Source organism: Vigna umbellata, chromosome 1 (assembly GCF_029865625.1).
Source record: "Vigna umbellata cultivar VRB3 chromosome 1, Vumbellata_1.0, whole genome shotgun sequence".
Taxonomy (NCBI): Eukaryota; Viridiplantae; Streptophyta; class Magnoliopsida; order Fabales; family Fabaceae; genus Vigna; species Vigna umbellata.
The window spans coordinates 1,989,912-2,004,994 of NC_142165.1; the positions used below are offsets into that span (position 1 = coordinate 1,989,912).

Sequence of the window (15,083 nt, forward strand, 5' to 3'; positions counted from 1 at the left end):
TTGCTTTTCACCAGTTGAATCAGTGTTGGTTTGACCTCCATATTAGCTGCATTGACTCTAGGTCTAGCTATACTGTTAAAGTGCTGAGGTCCAACTATATTGGTGTAGTCAGCAAGAGTTCTTCTAACATTGTTGTTCTCCATATTTTCTGTGCGATGAACAGAACCTTGTGGTGATGATTGTAAGAGAGTTTCTGGAGAAGGGAAAAGTTCTCTAGATGTTCGGATTCTTCTCCTCCGTCTACTCTCGTCTAGACCTTCAAGCAGAGGTTCTGTTGTTTTCTTGCTCCTTGTTCTAATTGCTTCCTGCATGCACAAGAAAACAAAATCCTAGAAAAGATTTGTTAGCACAAAAAGATATAGGAGAAGATATAGATTCAGAAGATAAAAGATTCAGAGGATAAGATAAAATAATATAAAATAAAATAAAATAAAATCTAATCTAATCAAATAAAATAAAATAAAATAAAATCTAATCAAATCAAATAAAATCTAATCTAATCAAATAAAATAAAATAAAATAAAATCTAATCTAATCAAATCAAATAAAATCTAATCTAATCAAATAAAATCAAATCAAATCAAATAAGATAAAATCAAATCAAATCAAATCAAATAAAATAAAATCAAATAAAATAAAATCAAATAAAATAAAACCAAATCAAATAAAAACCGAAAAAATAAAAACAGAAAATAAAAACAGAAATTCAAAATTAAAGTCAAAGATAATCAATAATCACACAAATTAACCAGTTAAACCAGAGTCCCCGGCAGCGGCGCCAAAAACTTAATGAACAAATTTATGATCACCAAAATATGATGTCACAAACTTGTTGAACAATCGGCAAGTATGACCGAATCGTTTCAAGTAATAAACTCGGTAAGACCAAGTATCGTTCTCCCAAAGGACTCACGGCCTAGTTTAGTTATGTGATTTGTTGATTAGCTAAGACTTAAGAACAAAATAAGTGGAGTTTGGATGCGGGAGCCTCCATCTTCAACTGTTAGGGTTTTTCTATCTCATTCTTCTCCATTGTACATCTAGTTTTACCATGACAATGAGGAACTAACTTCTATTTGTTGTTGGGGGATGATGTAACCTTGTGAACTCTCACATATTTGAATTGATTCTTGATAATATATGCTTCTTTTCGTTAACTATTAGGGTAATTCTTCTGTGATCAATACTTGCTTTGTTTAACTCATTCATAGCATGATGTATGAATTGAATGAATGCCGAGAGGTTCCTTACAATTCAGGTTCTTGTAGAATTATTCCCAAGAGCAGTATTTCTCAGGGATGGGGGTATGAGTCTTCGTCGTCTTAAGTTCCTGATCTTAAGAATTAATTATTAGGAATGTTAGGAATCATATGAACTAGTAATTAAGGATAGTCTTTTTTCACCGAGGGATCGGGTTTTAAGTAATTTAGTTAGTGAAGTTGACTTTAATGAATCAGAAGAATTCTTATATACATGAGAGTAAACTTGATGAAATCTAACCCCAACAACATATTCATCTCATAACATAAACATCATCCGTTCATCGTTGTGCTACTCTTCAATTGATCAAAACTACATTCATATTTAATTTTCTGTATTTGCATTCTAAACCAATGATTTCGTTCCTTTTAAGTCTTAATTAATCGAGTTATCACACAACTGTCTAGTGTCGAGAGTCTCTTGGGACACGATACTTGATCTTACCATTTTATAATACTTGTACGATCCGGTACACTTGTTGGTGACTCATCAGCCTACACCAAGTTCTCAAAGCCATAACCCAAGGGTTACACAAATCCTAGAACACTTATCACCGCACATAGCAGATAATAATTTCAAAAATAAACGTATTTCGTATTTTAGAATGAGAGTCTCAATCCAATTTATAAAGATATCATTCAAGGATACCTCCAAAAATCCGTTGTCAGCTATTTAGCGTGTAATAATCGATTATCCACTTATGGTAATCGATTATGCATTAATGAATGTACAATGTCAAAAACTTGCTTAAAAATCTAATAATTACTCGTGATAATCGATTATGGCAAATCATAATCGATTATCATTAGTTGGTAATCGATTATTTTGAGTATAAATGAGGTTTTCATATTCAAAACCCATTTTAATGCAACCTAAACGAACAATATATAGAATCAAAGATAAAGCACGACATATACATTAATCTACTGAATTACAAAAACTTTAACATAAAAACAAGTCTTGATGAAGATCTTTTTGTAACAAGAACACTTGAGACTTGACTTTGAGACATCATCAAACTTTATCTCTTTAGCTTTATGCTAACAAAGCCAACCTTGAAAAGTGTGGGGTCATCTTGAAGATGAGAAGCCCCCAAAACCTGAAGGAAATGCCACGACTCCTAGGCTAACTAACTTCCTTATCCCGGTTTATTCTCAAATAGGTCGAGAGGATGTGACCAATTCTGATGATTATTAAGAAGACCACCACCACCCAGCAAGATGAGTAGTGTGACGTTGCTTTCGCAGATGTGAAGACAATCTTGGCCAGTCCGCTTGTCATGGCCTGACCAGTCCAGAGGAATGAGATATAAATCTACCTGGCCATGTCAGATGAGGCAATTAGTATACTCTCGTCTAAGAGGCTCAAGACCTTAAACTAATTTATTTTATAAGTTAGGTTTTGTAGAATCTGGAGACACACTATCAAAAAATAGAGAAGGTGGCCTTGGTGTTGCTCAATATAGGTCATTGACTGAAACCTTAATTCCAGAGTCACCAAGTGGTCGTTAGAACCGACCATCCGGTCGCCAATATTCTGAAGAAGCTGGATCTCGTCGGGAAGATGGTTATCTAGTAGGTATAGCTTTCTCAATTTGGCGTTCAGTACAAGCTTCAGGGTTCCACGTGTAGACAACACCTAACAAACTTTGTCGTAGAGCTTCCCCATCAAGAAGAGATCCCTACTCAAGTATGGAAGCTATACGTTGTTGGGTCGTCCGATAAGAAGGATAAAGGATCAAGGATTGCGCTCAAAGGATCGCATGACGCAAAAATGGAGAACTCCTTGGTGTTCAAGTTCAAAGTCTCGAATAATCAGGCTGAGTACGAAGCCTTAGTGGCAGGCCTTTCTTTACAAGGGGCCTAGGTGCTCAACTGGTGGAATGTTGAACGAACTCGCATCTCATCGTCGAGAATATGAATAAGGAGTTTTATATCAAAGATGATCCAGTCCTCCAATACTTCCATAAAGTTACAATGTTGATTAAAGGTTTTGAAATGATGGACATCTTAAACATCCCACGCGAGGAAAATGCTCGAGCAAACATGCCCTTTAAAATAGCGAGCGGTTGTCTACAATAATTAGTCAAGTATTGACCAAAACCAGCATAGAAGGCCTATCCACTTCGTTGATCGAGCGAAAGGACTTGGAAGGTGAAGATCAGGTTGCTTATGAAGAAACAAGACAATGGGGAGGTTGTCGCTCTGGTCGAACCCAAAAAGATCGCTCGATATGTTTTTATGCGAGATGACTGATCATCGATGTCGTGCTCGACTCAAATTAATGTTGTAATTAAAATGCAGTATACTAGGGAATGACTCCTAGGTCATTTTTCAAGGACTAATTTTTGGTTCGATCAAACACATAGTAGGGGTTTTTGAACAGAATGTGCGAACTAAATTAGCTAACCAAAACACGAATTAAAACACTAATTAAGGACATGTTGGTTACTAGTTCAACTGCAATGATTCCAATCCCATATTAACAATAATTATTCGCTCCTCTCATCCTTAATCCAACACGAATTAACCAACTAAGCGAAGACTAAAACATTTTTCATAAAAGCAAATTAAGCAAACACAATGCACACATTTAATCAATTTTGCGCCACCATAGATTAAGAAATTGTGACTCTAATCAACTAAGTGAAGATTAAACAAAAATTAGGCAACTAAGCATGTACCTAATTACAAGCACATAACATATTTAATATGATGCAAGGTAGAAGAACAAAATCACAATGATAGTGTAGTAATCTCAAGGAAGCGATGCAATCTCCATTGTTACCAACCAACCAGATTCAAGCTTTCATTAAATAGAAAATGAAGAACACAGAGAAAGGAATTCGAAACATTAAAATGAAGTGATAGAAACAAGAAAAACGAAAGAAGAGAGGGAAAACGAAATCAGTAAAACGAAGCTGAAATGAAAACGCAATTGCAATTAAAACTGGAAAATGAAAGTGGTATCAAAATAGAAATGCACTAGAGGCAAACAAAAGTAAACTGCAACGAAAATTAAACGGGAAAATGAAGCAAGAAGGGGGTGTCTCTACACCTTACTGAAGTGTGTGTAGTGCGAGAAAGCTGAGTACTTGCTAAATGAACTCCACAACGAAGTATGCGGTCTACATACCAGGCGACACATGTTGAGGACTCACGCCTTACGAGCTCGACGCTACTAACCAAGGATGGAGAAAGATTGCAAAACCGTTGTCTAAAGGTGCAAGAGCTTCCAAGAGCTTCCAAGAGCATGACAACAATGTAAAAGTTCCCCCGACAAAGCTAAACAACATAGTTAGCCCTTGGCCAGTAATGGACATTGTAGGTCCTTTTCTGGTCAGTCAGTTCTTTCTCGTGGCGATAAACTACTTCACCAAGTGGGTGGAGGCTAAACCCCTGACGATCATCACAACACAACAAGTGCACAAGTTTGTCTAGAAGCTCATTTGATGCTTCGGTCTTCTTCGCACGATCATTATTGATAATGGACAATAGTTTGTCGACAAGAAGCTAGTTGGTGGAGCATTCCTAAACGAATGGTCAAGTTGAAGTGGTCAACAAAACCATAATGGCTGAACTCAAGCGCCATTTGGGGATGTAAAAATAGATTGGGTGGATGAGATACCAAAGGTTCTCTAAGGATATCATTGCTCGTCAAACAATACTGTTGGTGAAACGCCCTTCAACCTCACATATGGTACTGATGTCATGCTTCATGTTGAGGTGGGAAAACCTTCTCCTTGGCGACAATTAGAAGATATGGAGGTCAAGGAAGCTCAACTCAGAGCAGAGCTAGACACCCTACAAGAAAGAAGGAAAGTGGTAGTCATGCGTGTATAATCGTTGAAGTGGGTAATCACTAGAAGATATAACACAAAGGTGAAGTCGAGTAACTGTCATGAAAGAGACGTGTGAAGCCCAAAAGAAGTTCATCCATGAAAAGCTAGCAACAAATTGGGAAGGACCATTCAGAGTTTATCGATTACGATACTCGGACGACTTAATCGGGGCTAACACATGGAACATTTCCCACCTCAAATTTTATTTTAGTTGAAATTCAATGTAATCATCCTTTACAGATGATAATAAAATAAAGGTTTTCAACTACTTAATCACGTGCAAATGATTGAGTCAAGTCCTTCTAGAATAGGTTGCTTGGGAAACATTCTTAGTGAACTCCCAACAAACCTTAAACCGATCGGCAAGGAAGGTTCTTCGTGAACTCTTGTCACATTGTCATACGAGTTTGGAAATCATTTTTAGTGAACTTGCAACACTCAACAGATCAGGAAGAAAGGTTTTTCGTGAACTCTTGTCGCATTGTCAAATGAGTTTGGGGAACATTCTTAGCGTACTCCTAACACTCAACCGATCGAAAAAGAACGTTTTTCGTGAATTCTTGTTTCATCGTCAAACTAATTTGAGAAACATTGTTAGTGAATTCTCAACACTGAAACAATTGGTAAGGAACGTTCTCCATGAACTCTTATCGCATCGTCAAACAAGTCCGGGGAACATTCTTAGTGAACTCCCAATGCTAATTCGATCAACGATGAGTGTTCTCCGTGAACTCTTGCAAAACAAGTTTGGAAGCGTTCTTCCTAAACCTCAATGTGTACCAAACGATGCCGAGCATAAATGAATACTTATCCAAAAATGGACGATAACTTAACGCATTACCAAGCACTCTAACATCAATTGAACGATGCTTACTACGACAAGTTCAATCAAATGCAACCATTCACATTAAGTTATTACTGAACATCTTCGCTTTTAACTAAGAATTTGTACTAAAAAATCAATGCAAGTAATAAAGAAAGGAACGAGAGGTAAAGAAGTAAAGGTCAGATTTCCATTCAATGTTAAAGGGGTATACAAGATAAGACTGTCTTCCAAATAGGGTGATCACATTCAAAATAACTTTATTTGGCCGACAACCATCAGAATTACACTTGTAAACAAAATTATATTTTAAACCCCTATACCAAATCCTTGGCCTACCACGTGAACCACTTCATCCTCCCTGTTAAAAAGGAAGTGCTTTGTTTCTCACACCCAGAGGGGGGGGGGTGAATTAGTGTTGTATAAAAATGATAGTTTTTTTAAAATCTTTTTCGCAAAACAGAAAGTCTTTAAACTTTTCTCGAATCGTAAGTAAGAATATGTGAAATGCAGCAGTTCACTTAATCAAATGTAATGAGAGTATAATCGATTTAATGTAGAGAGAAAGGATAAGAAAATTCAAACACTGATTTTTATACTGGTTCGGCCAAGCCTACATCCAGTGTCCTTCCAATCAACCTGAGTTGGAAGCCAATGCACTATATAGATATGAGTTTTTACACCAAGGACTTTACAGCGACCTCACGTCAAAATGTAAATCACCTCTCTAACTCACTAATCTAACTATAGGCAATACAACAAATAGACAAGCAACAAGAACAATCCTCTTCTGCTGTCAACCGTTTTGAGACACCCTCAAAGTCAAGAACCACGTTCTTCTTCTTGTAACACCACAAGGAAACTAGAAAAACTCAACGTTTGACAAAGCATTTCCTCATCAAACAGAATGCACCTTCCTGTGTAGAACGATCAGACTTTGTACATCAACCTTGCTCCTCAAGAAATCTTCAAGACTTAATCACCACGGTAGTTCTTGATTCTTAGAGCTTTTCTCTCTTCTATAAGACGTTCAATCAATCACTGAAAGCATATATGAAAGTCTAAAATTGTTATTCTCTTCTTGAATTCAAATCATGCCTCTATATATAATATAACTTGAATTGGACGCGTTTTAATCGATTACGCTATTAATCTAATAGAATACATTTAGCAGTTATAACAGATTAATAACAATCAAACAATTAATTGAATGTACAATTAATGTAAATGACTTGTAATAAATGCTTGGTAAACATTTTAAAAATATGATCGTTGTGACAGTTATGTCAAGCATTTAACCAGTTATCAAAACAATAACCAACTTAATCGAATACATGTGGCATACAATCGATTAAGTAGAAGCACATAGAATATTTTTGAAAACTTTTCTTCTTGAAATACATCACAGCACTCTTGAAAAATAATTGTGCAAACACACGAGTTTTAATCGATTTAACCAATAATGTAATCGACTTAAAACTTGTTGTTTTGCCATACTTTAAAACTCAAATAGCTGAAGCTAGGTGCATGTGTTTTTTCATTTCCAAAACTTCATATTTTGCATACACAGATAAAATCACATATCAAATACAGTGGTATGCAATGATTAACACAACACAATATGCTTGTACAAATATAACAAAGTAAGCATAAGCATATAACATGTATAACACAATATAACACAACATAACATGTGTAACACAGTATAACACAGTATAACATGTGTTAATATTCATTATGTGTTGTCATCATCAAAAACACAAATATCACTGAGATTGTGGGTTAAGCTAATCTTGTGCTCCCCTATCAACAATCTCAACACTCCCCACCAGCAACTTCAACTTCATCATGTACGACCTCAACATGTTGTTCATCGTCTTGCTCAGTGGGCTAGATGCTCATCAACTACCCATCCACCACCCGTTCATCACATCAAATCCTTTGTGATCGATGGGAATTTTCAATGAAAAAGGTGACTTAAGCAATCACCTTGTTGAAGATGACAATATGTTGATTGAAGATTGCTTCACTTAGCTTCTCGACCTCATTAGTCAGGTCGACCTTTTGCTTCAACAAACCATCTCGCTCGTTAGCGAGCACCCCATAATTGTCATTCAGCTTTTGAAGATACAATTTGAGGAGTCATTTCTCTTGTGGAACTGGCGGATGGTCGTCCGGGCATAATCTATCTCCAACGCAATAGCCTCTCTTACTCTATCACAACTGCAATGAGCCTTCCTAGCCTCATGCAGCTGCTTGGTCAAATCCTCATTGACCTTTCGAGTGGCCTCCAAATCTGCTTGAGCAGCCTTCAACTCCTCTAATGAGACAATTTCCTTAGAATCGAATTAAGAGACCTAGGGTATGTAGAGGCCCATTCAAACAATTAACTTGAAGGCTTCCTCTAGGGCATTATTTCGAGTCATTTTCTTCACTCATCGTAGTTCCTCGTGGGACAGGTTGATGTTAGCCTTCACGACTAAGAAAACCTCTAAGTCAAACGACCTGGTAGGAAGTGGACCCGAACGATCTCCTTTTTACTTCTCTTCTCAGAGGAAGCAGATCTCTCTTTATAAGATTTCCTATTCCCATTGTCTTGACGGGGTTGGCTAGGGGATAACAAGAGTTGGTCGAACGACCCGTTGGTCTTGCGTAGTGGCCCTCTTCCCTATAGGACATATAGGAGTAGGGGCCTTTGTAAGGGGCAGTCGGGCATAAGATGTACCCTCTTTAGCAACCTTCTCCACGACCTTTACCCGAGCGACAATTTTAGCGAAGGCATCGTTTTTGGGATTAAGAGATGTCATTATATCTGAAATAAAACACAAAATTTAGCCAAGTTAAAAATAACGGGTTAAAGAATATAATACAATTGAAATTGTATCAAACACTTTATTACAAAGCTTGATAGACTCAATGAGACAAATGAGGCTTCGGGAGGGGAGACAACGAGGTAACTGGTCAATTAGACTAACCATCTCTAACTCTTCCGATGTCATCATGTACTTCGTCCAGGACATTAATTTCCTTGGGTTCTTTGTTTAATAAAATAAAATTTTTGGTCGATCGTTACCCATATAAAACTTCTACCGATAGGTTCTCTTTATTACTACCTTAAGGTAGTTTACCTTAAATCGCTTAAAGGAAGAGTTGAACAAAGTGAACAACCACTTCCCCTTTTCGGAGATCAAGGACACCCAAGCTTTTCTCACGTGGGGTCGAGTCCTAAAGAAGTATAGGAGCAAGGGAGACTGAGAGTAACATCCAAGGCTTTGCAAACTACCTCAAAGGCCTGCATGAATGCTCGTTCATGTGTACTTGGGTAGCAGCCAAATTTAACTCTCTCAGAACGCCTATATGAAAGTTGTTGAAGGGCAGTCGAACAAGTAGATCCTTAAAGATGCAAGAGTATGCATAGAAAAATTCGTACGCAAAAGTTTCCTTCTCGTAGAAGACTCGTTCATTCTTTTTACACATAACAAGGTTGAAGTGGTTGGCGTCCTCCACTACTCTAACTAGGGCCTCTCTACCAGAAAACTCCTTCAAAGAGTATCTTGTGTTGAAAGAGGATACATACTCCCCAACCTCATGAGGAACCCAACCGTACCCTGGAACGAGTGAGACAGGCGTGCACGACCAATGTCACTCCCTATGACGTCCATTTTTATCGCAACTACCTCGCTTGGGTTGTCTTAAGCGACGACATTATTAATATTTATATTTGTCTCCAGGTCGCCTGACTCTATGTCTCGCTCGATTGATCCAAAGATGGATCACCCGACCGACGACACTAATGATGATGATGCACCATTGACATACCCACATTCTCCCTTCCTTTCAGACTCCTCAAACGAAGACAATATAACGATAGACATTATTACCTTTGAGAAAGAAGTAAGAAACACTCGGTACTACAAAGAAAGAGGAAAGTAGTGATGAAAATGACGTTGAACACCACCTCTATTTATAGTTGAAATGGGGGACTCCAACGGACAAATCCAAACCATCAGATTAAGGAATATTTGACGGCTTATGTCTCACGACCATTCATTTCCTATGGTTTGCGAATTCCAACATGTCACATGTCCTACTCCCATCAGTTGTAACTTCTCCCAACTGACACATCTCCACGAATTGTGGAAGATGATTACAATCTCCCAACCGACCGGTCATTGAGAGAAGTCAATCTCTTCAACGAATTATTGGTAATCTTAAACTCATTTCAAAATCTATATATACAAATTTGAGATAGATGATTCAATTTATTACGTATTCATTGTTAAACTGGCTAAATTTTTGCTAATTTTGGTATCAGAAAACCTTATGTATATAACCTTGCAGTTTCCCTATACGAAATGAAAAAAAAACATGGTGGAAACAAACACTCAAACACTCAAGACTTATGAATTTATAACCTCGATCATATATATATATATATATATATATATATATATATATATATATATATATTATATTTATTTTATTTTTTTTAAAGTTCGTTCTCTAATATTTTTTAGCCATTTTTAATTTTTCTAATTTTGGAATACATCGCACTATAAACGATAGTTTTTTTACAGAAAAGAAAATTAGATGGTACATTTCAAATTTAGAAACAGATGCACATTTTTTAAAAGATTAAAAGCCAAACTTTGTCTTGGTGAAAAAGAAATTACTAGAAATAAGTAAAGACTGGTACAAATACTTCCAAATCTTGAATATTGATATTGAATACAAAATTATTCAAATAATTTTGCTTTATTTAATAGGTTAAACCCCTTTAGTAGACCCTATTTATGTTGGGTTTTCTCAGTTAGATTCCCGTTTTATTGAATTTCCCAATTTAGTTCTAAAAAATGAAAATTTGAGTCAATTGAGCCCCTGCGTTTAAATTTGCTTAACAAGGTTAAGTTTTTTATGAGCTGGGATGTTGACGTGGCCAGTTTTTGAAACCATTGCCACATCACTCTTGCCACCCATCCGCCGCGACGCAGAAGCATTCTAGTGCCGCTATCACCAAATCGTGCAGCCATCCTAAGACACGAGTTTCTCTTCCATCGTGAGATTCCTCCACACATAGTGCTCCAATGCCGCTATCACCAAATCGCGCAACCACCCTAAATCCCATTTCGAAATCCCTATTAGGGTTTCTGCTGTTGGCAAAAATGACGCTGACGTGACAGGAGTGATGTGACAATGGTTTCGAAAACTGGTCACGTCAACGTTCCAACTTATAAAAAACTTAACTCATTAAGCCAATTTAACGGCAGAGACTCAATTGACTCTAATTTTTAATTTTTAGGACTAAATAAAATAGAAATCTAACGAGAAAATTCAATTTAAATAGATCTACTAAAAGAATTTTACCTATTTAATATGACTATTATGTGGCATTCATTCATTTTATTGTAGTTTTATTTTCAATTCTTTATTTTAACATCAAATAAAAAACAGTTTCATAAAATATTATCTTAAATAAAATGATTAAATTCTTTTGCAAAAAGTAAAATTAATACAGTTAAATATTACTTACTAATTTTAATATGTAAGATTGTTTTTCTTTTATATTACCGGAAACTGTATCAGAAATTGAAGTGTCCAAAAAGAAAAGGTATGGAATTACGTGACAGCGTAGAGTGGCGTGTCACAATTACCCTTTTGCCATTGTCGGTGACCAAGTTTTGCTATTACCATCTTCTTCTGTCACAAAAAAACCATTATCATAATTAATAAAACCATTATAATTAATTGTGAAAGTATCGAACAAATAATTATCTTCCTAAAATTTACTTTATTTGAAAAAGTAAATTACTAATTTTAAATTTGTGTATTAATTAACTATTTCATCTTTTCATCAAGTAGGTGCACATTCCGCTCATATTTTGTACTATCATATCATAATTTTTTTTATCTTTTAATATTTGAATAATCATAATTCGATTTTGTGTTGACAAGTTTCATATGTGAACAGCACCGAAAGATTCGGGGAGTGAGTGAGAGAGGAGGGTGTCAGTGTTGCCCTTTTGCTTGATCTATCTTTTTTCAAGATAAAAGGTTAGTTATCAATTGAATTCTGAATTCAGATCTTGCAATTTCGATAAATGGGTATCTGTATCTGAACATGTTCACTCTCATGAGATTTAGTTTCTTCTGCTTCATTCATTTTCAGATCTTCAAATTACTTTGATTGTTATATTTTCTTCTCTCTAATAAAAATGACAACTTTAAACCCTTTTCGCTGTCATAATCCCTATTACTTTACTGGGTATCATTGTTTTTTGATGTTCTTGTAGGATACATATCTCGGGGGGTGATTTGATACACAATAAGAATGCTGGGTCGGTCTGCATTTTCTAGAACCGGGACTTTCCGGCCTGAGAATTTAGGTCAGAATGCCATGGCCATGATTGGGAACGTTTGCTTCTCATTTTTTGTTATTGGGGTTTTGGTTTTCACGATTATGGCTGCCACTTATGAACCTGAGGATCCCCTGTTTCACCCTTCAACCAAGATCACCACATTCCTCACTTCCAAATCCAATGCCACTTTTAAGTCTGATAACTCTGTTGTTAGAACAGGGGAGGATTTCATGGCCGCTAATGAAACAGTTTTTGGCTCCATTATCAACTCAACTGATGTTGATAACTTGGTTAGTGCCGATACTGTTGATGGTGGCGATGCTGCGTCAGCTTCTCAGTGTGATGTGAGTGGCCCTATTGATTGTAAGGACCCTGAGGTGTTTCATTTGATGATGAGGGCAACCATTGACAAGTTTCAGGATATCCATTTTTACCGATTTGGAAAGCCAGTTTCCGGTTCCAATGACAGCACTTGCGATATGGCTTGGCGATTTAGGCCTAAGGAAGGGAAAGCTGCTGCATTTTATAAGGATTATAGGAGGTTTGTGATTGATAGGTTTGAGAATTGTACACTTAGTATTGTTAGCATTGGGGAGTACCATACGGGTGTAAATGCCAGGAAGAGGAAGAAGCATCTGAAAGGAGGGCTGGAGAAGACGCCAGCGAATCTGGAGCTGGCCAGCGCATTACCAGTTGTTGGAGAGTTTGTTAATGACAGTCTCCCTGTGGTAGAATCTGAAAGTTCATTTAGTCATGGTAAATATTTGATTTATGAAGGTGGTGGAGACAGGTGTAAGAGCATGAATCATTACTTGTGGAGTTTCTTGTGTGCTCTTGGGGAAGCTCAGTACCTGAACCGAACGTTGATAATGGATTTGAGCATATGTCTGTCTTCGATTTACACATCATCAAGGCTGGATGAGGAGGGCAAAGATTTCAGGTTCTACTTTGATTTTGAGCATTTAAAGGAGGCGGCATCTGTGTTGGACAAGAAGCAGTTTTGGGAAGACTGGAACAAGTGGCAACATAAAGATGGGATGAGTCTTCATCTTGTGGAAGATTTTAGGGTTACACCCATGAAGCTTAGGGATGTGAAGGATACCTTGATCATGAGGAAGTTTGGATCTGTGGAGCCAGATAACTACTGGTATAGAGTGTGTGAAGGAGAGACAGAATCCGTAGTTCAAAGGCCGTGGCATTTGTTATGGAAATCAAGGAGGTTGATGGATATAGTGTCTGCAATAGCTTCAAAGATGAATTGGGACTACGATTCTGTTCATGTTGTGAGAGGGGAAAAGGCAAGGAACAAGGAGCTGTGGCCTAATCTTGATGCACATACTTCTCCTGATGCACTTCTTTCAACCTTGGGTGACAAGATTGAGGAAGGAAGGAAGCTCTACATAGCAACAAATGAACCTGATACATCTTTCTTCGACCCTCTTAAAGACAAGTATACCACTCATTTTCTTGACGAGTATAAAGAACTTTGGGATGAAACCAGTGAGTGGTACTCTGAGACAACAAAACTCAATAACGGAGTTGGAGTTGAATTCGATGGTTACATGAGAGTGTCCGTTGATACAGAAGTATTCTTGAGAGGTAAAAAGCAGCTTGAAACTTTCAATGATTTGACCAGTGATTGCAAGGATGGCATTAATACCTGTAATGTTGCAGCAAACTAATGTGAGAATTGAAATTCCAATGGCTGATATATTGAAATATACTCAAATGTACTTTTAGCTGTTATATGTGTTACATTTGAGAATTTGTATCCTTTAGCCTTAGCAGTGAGGAGTAAAATCGTTATAGTTTTTGTATTGTAAGAGTAGTGACTACTTTGAAGTTTTGAAGTTCTTAATTTAAATTTGTTTCGTTCTTAAACCCCTTATATCCATTAGCCATGTGGATGACTGTAGCACAAAGTTGATCTTTTTTTATTTGTGCTTTTCCTTTTTGCATTGAGCGTAATTTCTATGCATTATTAATATAATTATTAAATAACCAGAAATAACGGTTTCTTTAGCATTGTAAAAATTAATAAACTTACAGATTATTGATGACCAGTAAAAATCATTTACATTACCATTACTTACACTATTTTTCTCTGTTTCATTTTCACCCACTTTACTACTTTAGTGGAAAATTCGAAGATATAATAATAGATTTTTCAATTGTCAGTTGTTAGGGGAGGTGGCCATGTCATTTGGTGCTTGATTTTGTTTCTGTTTTAAGACATGATGACATTCTTGTAAAGAGAGGAGAAAAGTATTTCCCCAAAGAATAAGACAGGGAAGATATTTCCAAAGATTGAAGTGTTTTTCATTGCCATAAAAAGAACACATTTTCTTTTTATCAGTTTCGGCAACTGGGATGACACTTGGGATTGTGATGTTACAAATTCATTCATTTTCCTTAAAATTTGTTATGGCGTTACAGATTCTTTTATTCATAGCTTTTATATTTGGACTGGTCTGTTCAACTAATTGGACTAATGAACTATTATCTTTCTCTACCTGGTAAATTTTTAGCCACATCTCGTGATTTTCCGAAATATATTTTACGCCTGAAAAATTCATTCTGGAATGAGAGGTGGTAATTATCAGCTTGATGAATCATAAACTGATGATTTTTAAAGTTCAATCACCTTTCTGATTTTAAAAGCATTGCATATGAAAACAATTTTTTTCTTGTCTCCTTTCAATCTAATCCATGTTTTAATAATTGATTATATATAGGAATAGTACTTCTTTTCATAGAATTTCCTTCTGAAATTGATAAGATAAATTATTCTTTTATTAAAATA

General features: G+C 36.4%; 1 protein-coding gene across 1 annotated transcript; it reads left to right on the forward strand.

Annotated features, from left to right (window-relative positions):
- The first annotated feature begins 11,818 nt into the window (after window positions 1–11,818).
- On the forward strand, window positions 11,819–14,168 carry LOC148204386 (calcium ion-binding protein). The gene is made up of 2 exons (XM_088091469.1): window positions 11,819–11,975; window positions 12,215–14,168. The coding sequence occupies exon 2, from the start codon at window positions 12,253–12,255 to the stop codon at window positions 13,960–13,962; it is 1,710 nt and encodes a 569-aa protein (XP_087947595.1). The 5' UTR covers window positions 11,819–11,975; window positions 12,215–12,252; the 3' UTR covers window positions 13,963–14,168.
- The last annotated feature ends 915 nt before the right edge of the window (window positions 14,169–15,083 follow it).